This window comes from Zootoca vivipara, chromosome 3 (genome assembly GCF_965207765.1).
Source record: "Zootoca vivipara chromosome 3, rZooViv2.hap1.1, whole genome shotgun sequence".
Classification (NCBI taxonomy): Eukaryota; Metazoa; Chordata; class Lepidosauria; order Squamata; family Lacertidae; genus Zootoca; species Zootoca vivipara.
In genome coordinates, this window is record NC_142586.1 from 4357238 (window position 1) to 4379329 (window position 22092).

Below are 22092 nucleotides of genomic sequence, written 5' to 3' on the forward strand. Positions count from 1 at the left end.
TAGAGTAGTTGCTTTGGAAGACGATCATCAGGCATCTGCACAACATGACCAGTCCAACGAAGTTGATGTTGAAGAATCATTGCTTCAACACTGGTGATCTTTGCTTCTTCCAGTACACTGATATTAGTTTGCCTGTCTTCCCAAGTGATGTGTAAAAAAATTTGGAGACACCGTTGATGAAATATTTCGAGGAGCTGGAGATGGCATTTATAAGTGGTCCATGTTTCACAAGCATATAGCAAGGTTGATAAAACAATAGCTTTGTCAACAAGCATTTTGGTTTCCCTGTGAATGTCCCAGTCCTCACACACTCTGCACTTCAATTGGGAGAAAGCCGCACTCACAGAGCTCAGGCGATGCTGGATTTCGGCATCACTGTTGGCCCTTGTGGAAAGTTTTGATTAATCCCATTACATTCAGTCTTTATCAACAGCTACAGAGTTTTTGACTTCCATTCGAAAAACACATTTAATTTTAAAAAAATCCTGCAAGAAGAGTTCTGTGTCCCAAATATTTCCTGCGTGTGATGTTTATCTTATCCATATTGTCTTTATCCTTCCTGTTCTCCATTTGTTTTGCGCAGCAACTCTACTTCTGCTCTTTCACTCTTTCTTTTCCTTTGTTCCCAGAAAATGAGGCTGTATTTTCGACTGCGTCACATGCCATCTTTTTTTGTTTGTTTGTTATTGTTTGAGTCTAAATTAAGAGTGAACTGCATCCCACCAACACTTTAACAAGACTACAGTTTCTCCTCCTTGGCCAACTCTCTCAATAAAGATCTGGTGTCCCACCAAAGCTTTGGCAGATCTTCTAAGCCCAAAGTCCAGGTCACCCCATAGCACCCAGTACAGTGAAAGTTTGATGCTTTAAATCCATTTCAATTTTCTCACACAGTTCTAAATTTATTTGTAATCCATAAATATAATCCCATTCTCTCTTATCTCTTCTTGCCTTTTAGCAGTTTATTAGCATTCAAGGGGTGTGTGTGTGTTGCTGAATCATTTATGTAGCAAAGGGTAAAGGCTCCCCTATACACACATACCGTATTTTGCATCGAAGGAAGGCTTCTTTTCAATTTGAGTCGTAACGGCTTTGTAGCTGTTTCAGTTTGGCAGTTTATGATCTTGTCCCATGTATTCAGGCTAGCATCTATATATTAGTCCTAATTTCACTCTAATACACAGAAGTGCCTCTGCTTCATTAATGGCTGTGTAGGGGGGTTACCGAGAGGCGAAATGCTTTTGCACTCAGCAACTCCCTGCCTCCCAAATTCCATGCCAGACAGAGAGCCAGGTACTGAGACAATCTGCAAGTGAAGCTCACTCCCCCTGGGCCCTGGGGGGAGCTTGCAAGGACAATTACCCTAAAATCATCCTTGTTTATCTTCGCTAACGGTCTCTGCAATCGTGGGAGCGGCATCCGTAAGGCAGACCGGAACCGGAAGTGAGAAGAGGCAGAGCTTCCACCATCTCTGCCACCTGGACTCTAAGGGTGGTGGCAGTGGAAGGAAGGAGGGCAGGCAGGATGAGGCCAATTCCTGTGCCAACTTGAGAGCCCTGGCAGAGGGATAGGCCAGCACCAGCTGGGAGAGCAGCTAGTAGATTCCCAGCTAACTCAGACCCGTCCTCAGAGAGCTGCACTTCAGCACCTTCCACTGAGCTCCACTGGCAGGAATACCAACGAGCTTTCTGCCTGTGTGCACGTTTGGGAGGCAGAAGGCAGAGGTCTGCGTTGGTGGAGGGATGCAAGTTTCTTTTTTTTTTAACATAATTTTTATTGATTTTACAAGTTACATAAGATGGTACATACATGAACACCTTTTCCACCTTCTTCCCACCCCCCTCCATGGGTCCTCCCCTGCCACAGAAGTATCCCACGCAGGTGAACAGTCAGAAGTGGTCCATTTTATGATTGTATTTCTGTCCTCCTCCCCCTCCCCTGCCCCCGAAGCCCCCCCCCCCTGCCACCAGGAAGCTCCAGTAAACCAGGGCAGTACGCAGGAGGTCATCCATCCAACCATCTATTGTCATACCGAAAAAAGAATAAAAAAAAGAGAAAAAGAGAAAAAAGAAGAGAGAAAAATGACAAAAAAGAAAAAAGACAACAAAAAAGAAAAAATCTTTCTTCCATTCATAATTGTTAAACCATATTTTGTGGGCTTCCCCACCCTCCCCCCTTTCCCGGTTTTCCTCCCTTATTTATCATCTTCAACAGTTTCATGTTTTATAAAATATACCTTTATACCTTATACCACTTTTAAACTAACTATTATCATTCTCACCTAATATCCAATCACTGAAAAATCAAACTCCCATTTTTCTTCCCGTGCCTAGTTTTTACCCCCTCTATAGGCCTCCATATTTTCACCTTTTTCCAAAATCAATTCACTTTTAAAACTATAACTATTCCCAATCTAACCTTACACCCCCGAGTACCGGCTCCACCCCACCAATCCAGTAAGTTCTGTAGTCAGCAGTCCAGTTATAATCCTATTAATCCATCCTTACAATCACCACTTCACTTTCCCTTCACCCCACCCCCTGTTTACAGTCTTTTGCCATCCAGGCCTCCATACCAGACCCCTGAGCTTCTTCTCTTCTCTGCTTAATTTTTCCTTCTTCCCTGTGGGCATTCTGGAGTTCCAGTAAATCCAATCGTGCCCCCCTTGAAGGGGAGACACTCCATCCGACTTTTTGTAGAATAAAATCATCCTTTTTTTCCTGGTGGGCTTCATTTTGTGTTATATTATCACAGTCCTCATCTTCCTCTTTTCCTTCCAAATCACCGTCCCCATCATTGTCATTCTCTCTCTCGTCTTCTTCAGTTTCAATAGCTTCATCCTCTATAAAGTCATATTCTGCCATCACCATCCGGAATTGTTGCTGTAACTCTCGCTGTTGTGTCTCCTCTTGACATAGTTCTATTCTTACTTCCCACATTAAGGTCAAAACAGTCCGCTGGAACTCAGGCGAGTACCTTTTTGTTGACATAGTTCAATCCTGTCAAGGTCAAAACTTGTCACATGGGGTGGAATATGATCACAGTTTATTTTCACGACTCCATTTTAACAAGCTGGCTGCATTCTTCAAGTCTTTTTAAAAATAAAGTTCGAACTCACATTTCAAAAGCTTATAAACCAAAAAGGAATTTCCAAAAAGTCCAGAAATAAAGATAGAAATAAAATTTGACTTATAAATCCTGATCAGCTCACTGGGTTGTCTGGGCTGCCGGCTCCCGAGGAAAAGAAAGGTCTTTCTTGGTCTTAACCTCTTTCTGCAGGGCACTCACAACCACAGTCTCTCTCCCCTTTTACCCTGCATTTAGGGGAGATTCTCTTTGATGCCTTTGAGGGATCCTTATAAGTTAAGATCTTCTGTTTACGGCTTCGGGTTTCTGTTTACTGTCTCTTATGTTACCGTGGGGGGGGGTGTGGCTTCCTCTTTTCCCCCTCTCTCCCAGGTCCAAATTATTGCCTTAATTTAAATTCCAGACAATCCAAATTACTCACAGTCTATTCTTTTGCTGAATATTCTTGGAAGAATTGACCGCCTCCACTTCCCAGACACGCAGCTTCGCGCTCTCAGAGCAGCAATGTCAGCCTGTCCACCGCGGTTCACCTCCTCGCTCTCGGGGGCTTAAACAAAGCCGATCCGGGGGGGGAGAGAGCCCGCTTTTGGCGCCGCCAGGCAAAATCCGTCCCCAAAAAGCTCGATTTGGGGCTTTTAAGGAGGTTTCGCTTTGCTGGAGCGATTCCCTCCACCTCTGAAGCGCCGAGGTCAGCTCCGCTGAACGGACCCCCATCTGATCAAGATGGCGCGGTCAACCGGAAGCTCCGGAGGGATGCAAGTTTCACTTTCTTAATCACTGCCCATTCTTGGAAGGGCTCTGCAACACGGCCTCTCTCAAGGAAAATGTACTTCTGGAGCAATTGCCTTCTCTGTAAAAGTGTGCATGTGTCTGCAGTGGATCTCTAGTTAGCATCTGCTCTTACCACTATTACTTTCCAAACTCATCTCCAAACTACTTTTTTGTGTCCAGGGGATAAACCCTTCAAGAACATGAGCAACTGGGAGAATTTAGCTCAGATGCCCATTTCCCTCTGCAGCTCTGCCTCTTTTCCAGAAAACAAGCTGCTGTCTGTTGGTTAGAGCTTAATCACAACCAGCATATATATTTTCATCCAAAACAGAAGAATCAAGGGATTGTGTAGTCAAAAAAGTTGAGATCAGAACTTTTCTGGAAACTTTAGTTTTTATTGAGAAAGTCTTACAAAATAGCAGCTGAATGGGTAACGACTGGAGGCTTCCCATGAAGGGAGGGAGAAATTGAGGGAAATTTGCACTAAAGGCAGAGATTCAGCGAAGGAGATCATTGTAGCCAAGCCTTTATTCAGTTCTGCCAAGTGCAGGAGACAAAGAGGAACGCTTCAATGGGATCCCATGGCCATTTCATCAACAAATTGGCAAACCAAAATAATCCCTGGTGATCGTGGTCATTTCAAGCCAGCCCCAACTTTGTTTCCTCTTGCTGATTCATAAGTCCCATCACACTCAGTGGGACGTTTATGTACCGAATGTCTACTGCTGCTCCATAACATAAAGTCTCTGGGAAGCTTACAGAACAAATATAACAATTAAACACAGCACAATATGGGGAGTGGGGGGTGGAAACAGGTAGAGTCCTGGACTTCTGCCGCAATTGGTACCAAAGATTATCGGAAGTGGTTAAACACATAGGACTTGCCTGGAATGTGGCTAAAGATTCCCTAAATTTATGGACATCAAAGAGAAGCAAGCTCATTAGCAGTTGGAAACTTGTCAAGAAATTTCTGAGATATGACGCAGTTACAAAACCAGCCTCCGCCATCTTGGAGACAGAGCCGGCCACAACAACAGTCAAAGGGGGAGGGAGCCATAAATAATGACAATAGATGTGTGTATACGATTGTGACCTGGCAAAACCTCCCCCGGAAAGGCTGTTTTGAGTAGCGGCTTGGAGAAATCATCACAGAGGCTTAAAGATCTGATTTACTAGGATTATTTGAAGATCGTGGCTGCCGGCTGTGAAAAGGATTTTTGGACGGACTTGGCAAGATACCAGCGTGCGAGGAGACAGTGCTAAATTTACAGAAGGGAAATATAGATATAAATTCACACAGAATCATATATGGTTTGATTAAACTTGCTTGCTGGAAGAACTCAGTGACTTGAAAAAAGAAGAAAGATAATAATAGATGATGGAATAAGACCTGGACTATATTGAAAAGAATTGCAGCGACTATAAGAGGACTAGGCCTTCTGAGCCTGAAGCAGGGGAAGTCGATAAATTTGTATAATTTGGCAGAGGATTGGGATTAATTGTTTACAGTAATTGATATTTGCATAATTTGTTTAATTTGAAAATGGATTAGATATTTAAATTGGAAAATCTAATAAAAATGTTTATTAAAAAGAAACGCAGAAAACATTTCATCACCTTTAATATATCTAAGGCCACTGAGCAGTTTCACATCCGGGATCCGTGTATGCAAACCAGTCAACAACTTCCAGCAGAAATGACTTGAACCGGTTATAAAAGCAAGGAGCCTAGTTAATGTTTACAGGATGGGGCATGCTCCAATCCTGCTGAAATCTTGGGCTGTGCCTTCTGAGAATGCTTCACCACCGAGGAAAATTTTGGTTGTGTTCAGGCCCTAAGGCTAGATGAACAGGATAAAACCGCTGTTTTCTCAGTTGCAGCAACTTCATACCCTCCAAGGGCCTTGATTTTCCAGGGACCATCATGGAATTACAAAAGCCACCCCGGCTCCTGATTTGATCCCAGAATGTCCCTATTTCCCTCCCACCCCCTCCAGTGCTCCTGAGTGATGGTGGCTGCAAGGGAGCCCCCCCCCCCCCCCGGTGGCTTCTCCACCCTTGGACAGCTTGTAGTGGCTGCTGGAGAGCAGGTGAGGAAGAGGAGGAGAGGATGCCGCCACCAGCATGATGCCCTTGCTCTAAGGGGCAGGCAGAGGGCAGGGCCACCTGGGTGGCAAAGAATCTTGATTTTTTTAATTAAAAAAAAACCTGTTGTGCATCCATGTCTAGCCTTGCTCCTTTGTAAAATGTAAGTTTTGGTGTGTGCTTTTCTTGTTGTGAATGTAGCAAAGAGTAAAACAAAACAAAATCAGGATTAAGGGGTTTTCTCAGGGCGCTGGAGGTGTGCTGTGCCCCATTGGCATAGGGGTGACAACACTCACCTTTCTTCAGACAGGAAATGCTCCTGGAGGGAGGAAACAAAAATGGGAGGGGAAATGTCCCTATTTTCATCTAAGGAATGTTGGAGGGTATGCAGCTTTGGGGAACCTGTACAAAAATAATTTATGTTCTACTGCATTTACCTGAAACAGAAGATTGATATTTTTAAAAAATTGAAGCAAGTAAATTCATTTGGCATCAAATTCTTATCCTTGTGTGGTTTTTTAAGCCACTCTTGCTCCCATTGTCTTCCTGCAATGCAACTGTGAAAAAAACTATTTTTGGTGGGAAAGGGGGGATATAATACATATCTGAAATACTGATGCATAACTGCTAATATGAAAACTACAATTTAGTATCAGTAAGGCACTGCACAGCGTGCACACTCTCACAAACACAAATCCTTTCAAACTCTTTGAGGTTTTAAACAGTTTAGTCCTCACTGACAACTTCTGCAATAACAAGCCCCCATTGGAAAATATTGGATGGGGGGAAAGGATGGGGGAACTTGAATTGGGGGAAGGATTTTTTCCCTGAGATAACAGTTTTTTTATTAAAAAAAAATTGCTGCCACTAAAGCAAGATTTGAAACAGCCTTAAATAACAAGACAGAATATTGAGCACCCAAGCACCAAAATAGTTTCATAGTGTGAGAATACTCAGTTCTGAAGGTTTGGGTTTTTTGTACATGGGTTAATTCCACAATTTCCCAATGTTGCAAACCTTATCATGACTTACTGCTTCAGTTTCCTCTTCACCATCATTGTATTTTAATCACCTCTAGTCAGAGCCATAGCCAGGGGATCCGGCCCCCCCAGCCACGGAGAAATTAGCTCTTCTTTCTGCCTCTCTTTCACCACCACCCTTCCACCCATTCAATTCACCCTCTATTTAAAACCATTTCTTATGAGGCAATAATCAATATTTATATTTATGGACATATTTTTCAGACGATTTTGCTCCTCCCAACTGCCTATGCCTCTGGCAGGGCCCCCCTCACCACCCCCTAGCTACAGCCCTGCCTCTAGTAGGATCCTTATTGTTAAAACAATATACAAGCAAATCTCATCCTTGCCAGGTATGTGGTAACAAAAATCCATGATAAAGATGCTTTCAAATCAATATAAAGTGAGTTTTTTTGTCTGGTATGTCCCCTCTGTTCCAAAAAAGCAGCAACAGCAATAGATGTCTGTGAGCAAAATGCTGGCTGGCAATTTGCCTGGGGAGAGTGGAGACAAGGCTTTGGGTTAGCTTGCCTTGGGAACTCTGGAGTGCTCCCTCTTCCCTGAGTAGCAACAAGTTTAGAGGATGCTGTGACTGCTGGACCAGGGGGTAGCATTGGCCAACTGTTAGTAGTAACGGTTTAGGCTCCTGGTCCCTGGGATATCTGGCTGCCCATTCATCCAAATCTCTCGTATGATGCGCTCCCTTTCTTCCAGCCTTTGAGCTCGCTCTAGCTCCTCAGCCGAGGTGAAGATGTTCATATTCAGTGTTCTTTCAAACCTGCGGTGCCGTCGAACAGACAGGTCGGACGCAGTGTCTGAGTCATCGTCGCTGTCGCTGCCCCACGATGGCTTTTTGGTTTGCAATGGTTTGCAATCAGTTTGACAGGAGATTCGGAGTACTAAAACCAGCAAGGTCAGGAGAAGGCCTGCACAAATGCCAGACACAAAATACAAAGCAGCTCGCTCAGGATTTTCTGAAATGTAGAAGAGGAAATGCTTTTTAAAGTGTGCAGAGGGATAAAATGAAATGCCCAACAGACAAAGAAAACATGAATTCTAAACAGCTTTGTAATCATTGCTTTTCCACCAGACAAGGTGACAGAGATAAGTTTGAGCTACATGACAACATGACCTGTGCCTTTCATGGTTTCGACCACAGCGCCAAATCTAGCCAAATGCTATAATTCTATAATGCTATAATTCTTCCACTGAAAGAAAGAGCAGTGAGCATATCAGAAAAGCATTTTAGCAATAATTAATATGAATGATAATGGAGGCAAGGTCATAAAATGGCACCATCCACATAGGTTATACTGAATTTGTGCTGAGCTTCAAACAACCCTGGCCGCTATGGCAGACCTACTGCTGTGGGCCGGACACAGGACAGAGGTACCAAACCCATACTATCGGCTTCCCTCTGCACCAGATTACTTGAGGGACAAAGTGAGACTGCAACCCGAAACACACACATGCCAATCATGCAGCCAAAAGCAGCTCCATGCCCCCTGCCTATCATGCAGTGCCTCCAAGAACACAGATCCCCATCGCAGCTGCAGGAAGTTTGACTGAAGGGAGCCCCATGAGCTAAGCACAACAGAAGCACCCACGTGGGGAGGAGCCAAGCTAACCTCTTCTTCTTTGGCGATCACTTGTAGCCGAGTAAGATTGTTTTCCATAAACACGGTTTTAACAATGAGTCCGTAAGTGACTGTGGAAGCCAATTCTGGATCCACACATCTTTCCACAGTGGGGACATTGGTTTCCAGGCAGGAGTTGATCACGGTGTGGATTTGCCAAGCATGCCTTCCTCTTAGCACGTTTCTCCCTTGCGTCCTGAGATCAAGCTTCTTCAAAGCCCATGACACCTTTGGCCAGAGGCGTCCTTCCCATAGGGGGTAGTGGCTCATTGCGCCAGGGCGCTGGCCTCTCAGGGGCGCCCCAGCGAGGCGCAACAAGCCACTAAGCTCTATGGCTCCTCCTCTGCCGCCTCCTCCTCTCCCTCAGCCACGGGAATCCCCTGCCCGCTGAGCCGCTGTCGCCTGAGGGAGCAGCGGGTAGCTAGGGGAAGAATATTGCAGGTGGGGGAGCCGTGCAGCATATGCCAGGCATCCCCAAACTGCGGCCCTCCAGATGTTTTGGCCTACAACTCCCATGATCCCTAGCTAACAGGGCCAGTGGTCAGGGGAGATGGGAATTGTAGTCCAAAACATCTGGAGGGCTCAAGTTTGGAAATGCCTGGCATATGCCTTAGGGATGAAAGGCTCCCTACTGCTGCTGTTTTTGTTTTAAAAAGAGTGAAACTATAGGGGCAGCCTTAGTTTTAATAGACAGAATCCTCACAACACTGTGTAACCTACTTATATACTGAAAGAATAAGAATATACTGTATTAACTTGAAGCCTAGAAGTTAAAAGGCTCTCTCCTGTGGCACTTGTGCAATTCAGCAGAGAGGCTCTGTTTATAAAAAGCCGAAGGAAGAGGCATTTCCTCCTTTCATAGAAACAAGGTTTTGTTTTGTTTTCTCCTTGGCAGTGGAGTAGAACCCAAGAAGGAGCAGAAAAGCAACAGAATAATGCAATAAAACGGGGCAATCTAGCAAATTTAAACATAGGTATGAAACCCATACGGTGTCAGGAGTATGGGCAGGAGTCAGGCTCTGGGGCCTGTAGTGCTTTGCAGGACTGGGGCCTGCCTCAGCTTGTGCTGGGGAAGCAAGGCGTGGCCACACAGGTGAAGACCTCAGCTTGTGCTGGAGAGGCAAGGAGTAGTCACCCAGGTGAGGCCACTTGAGATCTCACTGCACCTGGTGGCAGGAGCTGGGAGGGATAAAAGCCCAGCATTTCCCTTCAGCTCTTTGCCACAGCAACGCTATCCCTGCCTGGTTGCATCTGGCCTCCTGCTCCTTGGACCCTCGCCTTGTCGACGCCTTGCTTCTCGACCCTTGGACCTTCGCCTTGCTTCTTGTTCCTTGGACCTACTGAGGGGTACAGAAGCAGTGATCTGTGGGCCTGACAAGATGTCTCGAGAGGTGTGCTGTCTACCTGGGGCCAAGATCAAAGATGTAACAGAACGGCTGCAAGGAATCATAAAACCCACCGACAAATACCCCTTCCTTTTGGTGCATGTGGGAACCAATGACACTGCAAGCCATAGCTTACAGAAGATCAAAAATGATTATGAGGCTCTGGGCAGGAAGTTGAAGCAATTAGATGCACAAATTGTCATCTCTTCTGTCCTCCCAGTTGAACGACATGGCCCAGGGAGAGAGGGAAAAATAGGGGAAGTGAACAACTGGCTTCGCAAATGGTGCAAACAGGAACGGTTTGGATTCCTAGATCACGGTCTGCAGTTTCTTGAAGATGGACTTCTGGCAAGTGATGGACTGCACCTCACAAAAGTTGGGAGGAATGTTTTTGCCACGAAACTCAAAAACCTCATCAGGAGGGCTTTAAACTGACTTATGTGGGGGAGGGAGACAGTGGTCCTGAAGGTAGGAGTCTATCAAATGCTGAAGATGATCATCCAAATGTCAAGGACCAAATGGAGCAAGCAGCATGCAGATCTAGTGGTGGGACGAAAATATCCTTAAATAAGAGACATGGGGGAATGATCAATGGTCTTCAATGTCTGTATACTAATGCACAGAGCATGGGAAATAAACAAGATGAACTTGAGCTCTTGGTACAGCATACTAAATATGACATAATAGGCATCACTGAAACCTGGTGGGATGAGTCTCATGACTGGAATGTAGTAATAGAGGGATACAATCTATTTAAGAGAAATAGACCAAACAGGAAAGGAGGAGGAGTAGCTTTATATGTTAGGGATATGTATACCTGTGAAGAGATCCAGGATTTAAAACTTCAAAGCCAAATTGAGAGTATCTGGGTCAAAATTAAGGGAGAGAAAAACAACAGTGATCTCATTGTGGGAGTTTACTATAGATCCCCAAGCCAAACTGAGGACACAGATGATGCCTTCCTGGAACAGATGGCCAAGCATTCCAAAGGAAGTGAGATAGTAGTAATGGGGGATTTCAACTATCCTGATATTTGTTGGATGTCAAACTCAGCCAAGAGCATAAGGTCGAACAGATTCCTCACTGGCCTTGCAGACAACTTCATTGTCCAGAAAGTGGGAGAAGCAACAAGAGGATCAGCCATTTTAGATCTGGTCCTAACCAATAGTGATGACTTGGTTAGTGGGGTAGAAGTGGCAGGATCATTAGGTGGGAGTGACCATGCTCTTCTGGAGTTTATTATCCAGCGGAAAGGAGCAACCAAGCATACTAAGGTCCACATTCTAGACTTTAAGAAAGCCGACTTCAGAAAACTTAGGGAAACGCTGGGTGAAATCCCATGGACAGTAATACTAAAAGGGAAGGGAGTTCATGATGGTTGGGAGTTTGTTAAAAGGGAGATATTAAAAGCACAACTTCAGGCAATACCAATGAGACGGAAACATGGAAGGTGCCTAAAGAAGCCAGGCTGGCTATCTAAAGAACTTTTGACTGAGTTAAGATTTAAAAGGGATATGTACAAAAAATGGAAAAGGGGGGAAATCTCCAGAGAGGAATTCAAACATATAGCCAGCACGTGTAGAGACAAAGTCAGAAAAGCTAAAGCACAGAATGAACTCAGGCTCGCCAGAGAGGTTAAAAGCAACAAAAAGGGCTTTTATGGGTATGTCCGTAGCAAAAGGAAAAACAAGGAAACAGTGGGGTCACTCAGAGGAGAAGATGGTGAAATGCAAACAGGGGACAGAGAAAGGGCAGAACTCCTCAAAGCCTTCTTTGCCTCAGTCTTCTCCAAGAAAGAAAACAACGCCCGACCTGAAGAATATGGAGCAGATGATTCAGCAGGGGAAACACAGCCCAGAATAAGTAAGGAGGTAGTACAAGAATACTTGGCTAGTTTAGATGTATTCAAGTCTCCAGGGCCAGACGAACTACATCCAAGAGTATTAAAAGAACTGGCAGAGGTGATTTCAGAACCACTGGCAATAATCTTTGAAAATTCCTGGAGAACAGGCGAAGTTCCAGCAGACTGGAGGAGGGCAAATGTTGTCCCTATTTTCAAAAAGGGAGAAAGAGAGGACCCAAACAATTACCGCCCAGTCAGCCTGACATCAATACCAGGAAAGATTCTAGAGCAGATCATTAAGCAAACAGTCTGTGAGCACCTAGAAAGAAACTCTGTGATCACTAAAAGTCAGCATGGGTTCCTGAAAAATAAGTCATGTCAGACTAATCTGATCTCATTTTTTGACAGAATTACAAGCCTGGTAGATGAAGGGAACACTGTGGATGTAGCCTATCTTGATTTCAGCAAGGCCTTTGACAAGGTGCCCCATGATATTCTTGTAAAGAAGCTGGTAAAATGTGGGCTAGACAATGCTACCATTCAGTGGATTTGTAACTGGCTTACTGACCGAACCCAAAGGGTGCTCATCAATGGCTCCTCCTCATCCTGGAGAGTAGTGACTAGTGGGGTGCCACAGGGTTCTGTCTTGGGCCCAGTCTTGTTCAACATCTTTATCAATGACTTGGATGATGGGCTTGAGGGCATCCTGAGCAAGTTTGCAGATGACACCAAATTGGGAGGGGTGGCTAACACCCCAGAGGACAGGATCACACTTCAGAATGACCTTAACAGATTAGACAACTGGGCCAAAGCAAACAAGATGAATTTTAACAAGGAGAAATGTAAAGTACTACACTTGGGCAAAAAAAATGAAAGGCACAAATACAGGATGGGAGACACCTGGCTTGAGAGCAGTACACGTGAAAAGGATCTAGGAGTCTTGGTAGACCACAAACTTGACATGAGTCAGCAGTGTGATGCAGCAGCTAAAAAAGCCAATGCAATTCTGGGCTGCATCAATAGGAGTATAGCATCTAGATCAAGGGAAGTAATAGTACCACTGTATTCTGCTCTGGTCAGACCTCACCTGGAGTACTGTGTCCAGTTCTCGGCACCACAGTTCAAGAAGGATACTGATAAGCTGGAACGTGTCCAGAAGAGGGCAACCAAAATGGTCAAAGGCCTGGAAACGATGCCTTATGAGGAACGGCTTAGGGAGCTGGGTATGTTTAGCCTGGAGAAGAGAAGGTTAAGGGGTGATATGATAACCATGTTCAAATATATAAAAGGATGTCATATAGAGGAGGGAGAAAGGTTGTTTTCTGCTGCTCCAGAGAAGCGGACACGGAGCAACGGATTCAAACTACAAGAAAGAAAATTCCACCTAAACATTAGGAAGAACTTCCTGACAGTAAGAGCTGTTCGGCAGTGGAATTTGCTGCCAAGGAGTGTGGTGGAGTCTCCTTCTTTGGAGGTCTTTAAGCAGAGGCTTGACAGCCATCTGTCAGGAATGCTTTGATGGTGTTTCCTGCTTGGCAGGGGGTTGGACTGGATGGCCCTTGTGGTCTCTTCCAACTCTATGATTCTATGACCTTCGCCTTGCTTCCTGTTCCTTGGACCTTCGCCTTGCTTCCTGTTCCTTGGACCTTCGCCTTGCTTCCTGTTCCTTGGACCTTCGCCTTGCTTCTTGTTCCTTGATCCTTCGCCTTGCTCCTTGCTCCTGGGACCTTCGCCTTGCTCCTTGTTCCTTGGACCTTCGCCTTGCTTCTTGTTCCTTGAGCCTTCGCCTTGCTTCTTGTTCCTTGAGCCTTCGCCTTGCTTCTTGTTCCTTGAGCCTTCGCCTTGCTTCTTTGCCCGTGGACCTTCGTCTCTGCCTTGCTCCTTGACCCTGCATCTGCCTGCTGCTGGACCCTCAGCCCTGCACCTGTTCCTGCTTCTTCACCACCATCTTGCCTCTGGTCCTGACGCCTGCCGACCGGACCGTGACATACGGTAATTCCCATGTTGCAAAGGAATAATTATATGGGGAAAGGAACTGAAATATATCATGCAAGGAGTACCGTATTTTTCGTTCCATAAGACGCACTTTTTTCCCTCCTAAAAAGTAAGAGGAAATTCTGTGCGTCTTATGGAGCGAATGCGTGGTCCCTGGAGCCGAATTGCCCAGGGGCAAAAAACAGATCGTGCTTTTGTTAAAAAAAAAGAGAAAGAAAGAGCTAAAGGCTAACAAGAGGGAAAGAGAAAGGAACCCGCTCAGCAGCTGATTGCAAGAGATCAGGGAGGGAAATCCTGGGCCCTTGCCTAGGCCTCAGTTGTTGTCTGCAGAGGGAGACATGTGACTGGCTGATTAGATTATCTGTCTGGAAACTATAGAAATGGGTCCCTTTCCTTTCCTTTCCTTTCCTTTCCTAGAGAAACTGCAGAACTGTGAGTTGAACCCCATAAAACAGGATTTTTTCCCCTTTGCAAGGAAACTCAGCAATTTTGAGCTGATCCTAAAAATGGAGCTTTCCCCCTTTGCAAAATGATGCACAACTCTGAGCTGACACCCCCCCCCAAAAAAAAAACCGGGGCTTTTCCCATTTGCAAAAAAAGATGCACAACTTTGAGCTGATCCTTTAAAAAATGGAGCTTTCTCCCTTTGCAAAATAAGCTTCCTCAAATATTTAATTGGTGGGGGGCAAAGGCACCTAGGCCTCTAGGAGTTGGCTGCTATGCCTAGGACAATTCAAGAAAGCAATTTTTTTTCTTGTTTTCCTCCTCTAAAAACTAGGTGCATCCTATAGTCAGGTGCGTCCTGTGGAGCGACAAATGCGGTACAACACAAGGGTAGATGAAAGATAAATGTTGTAAGCCGAGGAAACATTTATTCAAAATGTTGACATTCCATCAATTACTTAATTTTCACACTTCAGTTGAAGAGAAACCAAGTTTTCTTGAGCCAAGTAAATATACCTGTATCATTAATTCTCTAAATTACAGGACAGAGAGTTGGCTCCTCAGTGAGGAGGTCTTTAATCTTAAGAATAAAAAAGGAATGTTTGCCACTTTGAAGTTCATAAGGGGATAAACTTCAAATAAGAGCACATTAATAAATCGCTACTACTACTGAAATAACACAGCAAAATAGAGTACAGTGGTACCTCGGTTTATGAACACAATTGGTTCCGGAAGTCTATTCATAAACTGAAGCGTTCATAAACTGAAGCGAACTTTTACATTGAAAGTAATGGAAAGTGAATTAATCCGTTCCAGACGGTTCTGCGACGTTCGTAAACCGAAAATTCGTAAACCGAGGTGTTCATAAACCGAGGTTCCACTGTAGTATGATCAAGTGTGAGTCCTCTTCTGTCCTCTCTTGGTGAAGCATAAGTGTGTACAAAACACAATGAGCTAGCATGGCATCAGAAATCACAGAAAATACACACAACACTCCCTTTTCTGGACTCCTTTGGTTCACCAGTTGCAAAAACAAATCAAAAGGCTATAATAATAATAATAATAATAATAATAATAATAAATAATTCATCCAGCCTTGAAATGTGATCTTCAGATACCCTGCTACAGCCTCATGAAACATCCATTAAACACAGGGGTTGGCAAACTAAGGCCCGCGGATCCTGCCGCCTGCTTGCTCAGTCCCCACACGCTAAGGATGCCTGGTGTAGCTTTGGGTCGGCTGCAGGAGCTTCCGAAGCCATGAACGGCCCTGGGCAGGCGGCAACGCTGGCACAGCTTCAGAGTTCCTACAGCCAATCCTTGCCTTGCCACCAGTGCGCTGTGGGAGACGCCTCCAGGTCCGGAGGCAGTTGCATGACAGCTTGCAGGGTATTTATATTTTTCAAAATATAGTCCGGCCCCCCACAAGGTCTGAGGAAAAGTAGACCAGCCCCCTGATGAAAAAGAAAGCTGACCCCCGAGTAAACAGAAGTAGTGGCCAGAGGGGGGCCCTACCTGTGACAAAGGAATAGGCTGCCAGGACGTTGCTGAGCAAAGCCATCTCGGTCCCCACAGGCTCCATCGTCTGGCTGAATACTTCCTTGGTGCCTCATTGACAGGAAGGAGGACGGTCTGGGTGTTTAGTGGGCAAAAGGCAGCATGCCTCCCTTTCTTCTTTTCTGTTTGGGAATGCAAAGCAAATGGGGTGAATCACGCCTGCTCCTAGGTTCAAGCAAAGTCTTCCTTCTGCCTTTAGACACCCACATTTAGGAACTGAATCCGTGCTGTGAAATGCTTTGGGATGAAGTCTGCTGTTTGCCTTTAGTCAGTGTCTGTGCTTGGTAGCTGGTTCGTTCACTTTCAATCCCTCGGGAAACACACCTGAATGATTTAGTACAGCACATACATAAACAGAGGCCCGTTTTTTCTTTCCTTCCTCTTTTCAAATCAAAAGATATGGTCATGAGAGCCGAGTTCCCTCAAACTGGTAATAATTCAGTGCTGCTTTAGAAATATTAGAGAGGGCAAGTGGCACTCTTTTTGCAATTGCAATGGCAATTCTATAGTTTGAGATATCGGGTTCTCCATTCATTGAGAGTACGTGTTGCGGAACCTAGCAGTTCCCTTTCCCTCCAGCCCCTATTAATCCGAGGGAGAATCTGTAACTCCCAGCATGGCTTCCTGGAGGAGCTAGCATTCTTAATGCCTCCCCTTGAGCACAGAAGAAGAGTGCAGTGGACATACCTTTTGTTTTGTTTTGTTTTGTTTTGTTTTGTTTGAAGGTGGTTAAGTCTTTGATCCTGAAAGCCAACCTTTCTGATCTACTCAGATCACTACTGATAACCTACCACATCTTGATTGGTTTGGTGACAGCCCAGTCACCTGGGGAAACCACGATCATTATAAAACATGTTAGACAACCAGGCTGGTCGCCTATCCCCCAAAAGAGGGGCGGACAGGGTCCATATATGTAAGACAGAGAGCCTTATAAGGTTGTTTGTCAAAATGCCCTTGTTTCAATAGCTACGTACGTGCGCTCAAGGAATCAACCACGTGTTATCCTTTGGTCCAATTTCTCACAGAAAGATGACAAATAATTGATTACAAACAACTGGCGCTAGAGGTGCAGAAGATTGTGAATCCCAAACTGGTTGATTTAAAGGGATTCTGGGCTATTCTCAGACAAAGCACGATCCGTATGAAGCACCCCAAACCAGAGTGGGAACCCCAAAGCACACTTAATGATGCCTCAGCGATTTTTTTTTTAGATTTTAGAGCTTTGGCCAGGAATTGATATTTAGTTATGGATGGGACTGAAGTAATCATACTAAAGGAGATTCCACCGAGGCTGATTCACAAAAGGAAAAAATATCAATTCCTGGCCAAAGCTCTAAAATCTAAAAAAGTCTTCTTCAAATGGGAATACCCGCAAGGGATGGCATTCTCCTTCAAAGGTAGATGGAGGAGATTCGACAATCCAGAAGCAGCAGATAGATTCTTCAGAACCTATTCACAAGAACTGGGTGGCGATAAAGTGAAAGGGAACAGAGATCGAGCTCCCAAGTCAGAAGAAGAAAACGACGACGACATTAGCGGAGAGGAACAAGAAGGAGAACAAATAGAAGACGAAGAAACATCAGCAGCAGAAGAAGAAGAAGAAGGAGAAATGAAAGAATAAATCAAAGTGAGCGACTGAAAAAAAAAAACACAACAACAAAGACTGCAACCCTTGTAAATTTGTAAATTAATTATGAAATTTAACAATTAAAATCAATGTAAATCACTGCTTAAGAAAATGACAGCAAACCCTATGAACCCCTCGATTCTGCTTAGTGTAGGTATTTGTTTTTTCTGATATATTTTTTTCTCTTCTTTCTCTTCCCTCTTCCCCTTTCCTCCTTCTCCGTTTCCCCCTCCCCCCCCCTTTCCCACATTCTCCATTCTTCTCGGTATTCTATTTTCTTTTCTTTTCTTTATCCATCTTTTTAGAGAAATTTGACTAGATTAGTATTAAAGCTTTTGTAGAATTGTCTAATAAATATGAATTTTAGAATAATATCTTGGAACGTTAACGGCTTGAATAACAAGAAGAAAAGAAATAGAGTGGGACACTTATTGAGAAAACAAAACTGGGATGCGATCTGCCTGCAGGAAACCCATATAAATAAAAAACATTCGAGGGTATTGAAAAATGAAAAATTGGGGAAAGAATTCATTGCGGCTGACGAGAGAAAAAAGAGAGGAGTGGTAATTTATATTAAACAAAAATGGAATCCCGAATTGATCTGGACCGATAAGGAAGGTAGAATAATAATGGTTAAAACAACGTATGAAGGACAAGACTGGATATGGGTGGGAGTATATGCCCCGAATGGAAGTAAAAAAGCGTTTTTGCAAAATTTAGAAAAGCAATTAATAAAATATACAGGAGAAAAGTTGATAGTGATGGGAGATTTCAACGGAATTATTGATCCGGAACTGGATAAAAAGAGAGATGAAGGTGGCAAAGGGAAAAAGATAATAACACTCCCAAAAAAATTTATGCAAATAATGGATAATGTAGACTTAACAGATGCATGGAGACATAAAAATCCTGTAGCAAAAGAATACACACACATATCTGCACGCCATCACACGGCAAGCAGAATTGACGCCATTTGGATTTCAAAATAATTATTAACCAAAATCCAGAAGATAGAAATAGGACCCCAGACCTTGTCGGACCATAATCCAATGGTTTTAACATTAAAAGAGGAACCGACAGAAAAAAGATGGAGATTAAACACCTTCCTTCTAAATAACTCCCAAATAATCCAGGAAGCAAAAAAACATTTAAAAGAATATTTTATGTGGAATAACAATGGGGAAGTGGACCTGCGGACTGTATGGGACGCAGGAAAAGCAGTAATGCGTGGGTATTTTATACAACAAAATGCCAATTGGAGGAAAGCTAAAGAGGCCAAGAAAGAAATGTTAATACAGGAAATTAGGAAAAAGGAAAAAATATTATTTAAAAATTATTCCAAAAAAATAGATCAGGAATTAAAAATATTAAGATTGGAATTTGAGAAAATAATAGATCAAGAAATAGAATATCAAATACAATTTTGGAAATATAAAAATTTCCAGTGGGCCAACAAACCCAGCAAATTATTGGTTTGGCAAATAAAAAAGAGAAGGAGTGAAAAAATAATAAGTAGAATTAAATCAGAGGGGAAATATGTCACCAAAACTGAAGAAATCATGGATGTATTCCAGAAATTTTATGAAAAATTATACCAAGAAGAAGAAACCCCCGAGCAGGAAATAGATGATTTCTTTAAAAAATATAGATTACCACAAATACCTCCAGAAAAAATTGCACAAATAAATAAAGAAATCACAACCTTTGAAATAGTCGAAGTAATTAAAACCATGAAAAAAGAAAAAGCACCAGGTCCTGACGGATTACCATTAGAATATTATAAAGAGGTACAAGAAATTATATTAGACCCCCTGAAAGAGTTAATGAATTTATTGTTAAAGAAAGGATCTATCCCCAAATCATGGACTGAAGCACAAATTATTCTAATCCCCAAACCTCAGACTGACACTGACAACCCTGGTAATTACAGACCGATTTCACTATTAAATAGTGATTATAAAATCTTCACAAAAATATTGCCCAATAGATTGAGCACAATTTTGACGGATACAATACATAAAGACCAAGTAGGGCTTATTAAAGGAAGATTTGCAAGAGACAACATAAGAAATGTAATAAACATCCTGGAATGCCTGGAAAACCGAAGGGACAAAAAAGCAGCACTACTTTCCATAGACGCAGAAAAGGCTTTTGACAGGGTCTCATGGCCCTTCATGCTGAAAACACTAGGGAAGATGAAAATAGGAGAGGAAATGGAAAATGCGATAAGAGCAATTTATAAAGTCCAGAAAGCAAATATAGTAATTAATGGAAGATTGACAAATAAAATAAAGATAACGAGAGGCACCAGCCAAGGTTGCCCTCTATCCCCCATCTTGTTTATTATAACTTTGGAAATATTATTAAAAAATATAAGGGAGGACGAGGAAATTAAAGGAATTATAATTGGCAATAAAAAATACAAAATTAAAGCTTTCGCGGATGATATAATAATAACTACGGAAAACCCTATACATTGTATCCCCAGAGCAATCGATAGAATAAAAGAATATGGACAGGTAGCAGGCTTAAAAGTAAATTATGAAAAGACTAAAATGCTTGTAAGAAATTTGGAAATAAATGAGAGAATAGAACTTCAGGAAAAATCGGGCTTAAAAATTGTAAAAAGAATAAAATATTTAGGTATACAGACTACAGTCAAGGGTATTGACCTGATACAAGAAAATTATATAGAGATTTGGAAAAAAAGTTTAAAAAGATCTGGAGATATGGAGTAAGTTAAATTTGTCATTAATGGGGAGAAATTCTTTAGTAAAAATGAATGTGGTTTCCAGGATGATATATTTGTTCCAAAATTTGCCACTATTGGGAATAAGTAAAATTTTTAAGGAGTGGAAAAGAGACATTACAAAATTTATATGGAATGGTAAGAAGCCAAGGATAAAATATAAAATTATGATTGATCATAGGGAAAGAGGAGGGTATGGGTTGCCTGATTTGGAAATATATCACGATGCAGCAGCCTTAATATGGTGTAAAGAATGGATGGAACTTAAAGACAGTGATCTATTAGACCTGGAAGGTCAAGGGCTTGGTTTCGGATGGCATCATTACCTAATGAGAGAGAAAATTGAAAGAAAAAATGTCTTTATGTTAAATATTATCAGAAGATCTCTTTATTCAATTTGGACAAAATATAGAATTGAAATTTTGGCGGTACGAAGAACCAACATGGAAGACAACTGGCCAACATATAAAATATTATTAGAAGAAAAAGAGGGAAATTTAAAATTAAAGGAATATAATGAAATAAAACCATATTTAAAAACCTGGCTACAATATTTTCAAAATAAACAAAGATGGCAATTAGATAAAAAAATTGGCTTCGAAAAAGAAATATCTAAATTAGATGAAATACTATTGGCAAAAAAAGATAAATATATGAAAAATCTTTATCAAATAATACTAAAATGGAAAACAGAGGAAGAATTAACTAAGGACTCCCTGATTAAATGGAGTCAAGATTTGGGTAAATCGATCACAATGCAAAAATGGGAAAAATTATGGAAAATTGATTCAAAATACACACCTAATTATGATTTAAAGGAAAATCTATTAAAAATGCAGAATAGATGGCATTTAACACCGGCCAGATTGGCGAAAATATACCCAGATACGAACAACACATGTTGGAAATGCAATAAAGAAGTTGGTACCCACATACATATGTGGTGGAGATGTGATAAAATCAAGGTGTTCTGGGAAATGATATATAGGGAATTAAAGAAAATTCTGAAATATTCATTCAAGAAACTACCGGAAATGTTTTTGCTGGGTATGATACCAGATGACATCAAGATACAAGATAGATGTTGCATAAGCTATGCTACAGAGGCTGCAAGAATATTGATCGCGAAAAATTGGAAATCGGCAAAGGTCCCGGAAAAAGAAGAATGGCAACAAAAATTATATAACTATTATAAGTTGGCAGCAGAATATGAACGAATCAAGGGGATTAAATCAGAAAATTCAAATAATAATTGGAAGCCATTCTTTAATTACATAAAAGATACAATAGAAAAACCAATCCTCATATCAGATATTTAAAAGTTCTGTAACTAATTAATTATTAACCAATCATTAATTAAAGACTCTTATAATACCATTTAGGTATGGTACAAATAAACAATATGAAGATGAATTTGGAAAACAGTATGCAGAGATTATACACGGAATCAAAAGGGAAAAACTCAAGAACGGCTGAGAAGTCGCCGGGGATGGGAGGGAGGGCTCAGAGGGGAGGGAGGGGGGTAATTTACAAATAAGACACATGTAACACAATGTTATAGATGTATTTTATTTTCTTGATTTTTATTGAACCTGTTTTGTCTGTTGTATATTGGGAAAAAATAAATAAAGGTATTTTATTTAAAAAAAAATGATGCCTCAGCGATTTGGACATTAAAAATAAAAACTCACAGGCAAGTATCTGCTGAAAGCGACACCAGTGTCTGTAACCTTACCATAGAAAGAAAACACCAGGGTGGGGAAAGATCCATAGTGACTGACAGATTTATTTTGTCATCACAGAAAAAAGCCAATGCACAGCTCTGGGAGAGCCCTCCCCCAGCCATGTGGTCAGAGAACTCCTTGGCAAAGTCCTTCCCTGATTGGAAGCCAGG

General features: G+C 42.4%; 1 protein-coding gene across 4 annotated transcripts in view; it reads right to left on the bottom strand.

Annotated features, from left to right (window-relative positions):
* The window catches only part of EVA1A (eva-1 homolog A, regulator of programmed cell death), a 57653-nt gene that overhangs the window by 22318 nt on the left and 13243 nt on the right, over positions 1-22092 (bottom strand). For 2 of the 4 annotated variants that reach the window (XR_015948818.1, XM_035110345.3), the window contains exon 2: positions 15781-15944. Coding sequence is in view for 3 of the 4 variants with exons in the window: in XM_035110345.3 (XP_034966236.1) it covers positions 15781-15847 (67 nt within the window). In the remaining variant the exon portion in view is untranslated. Of the gene's footprint in view, positions 1-4232; positions 7936-15780; positions 15945-16029; positions 16138-22092 lie in introns of those variants that run through there. The other 2 variants (XM_088665517.1, XM_035110347.3) reach the window with 2 other exon arrangements.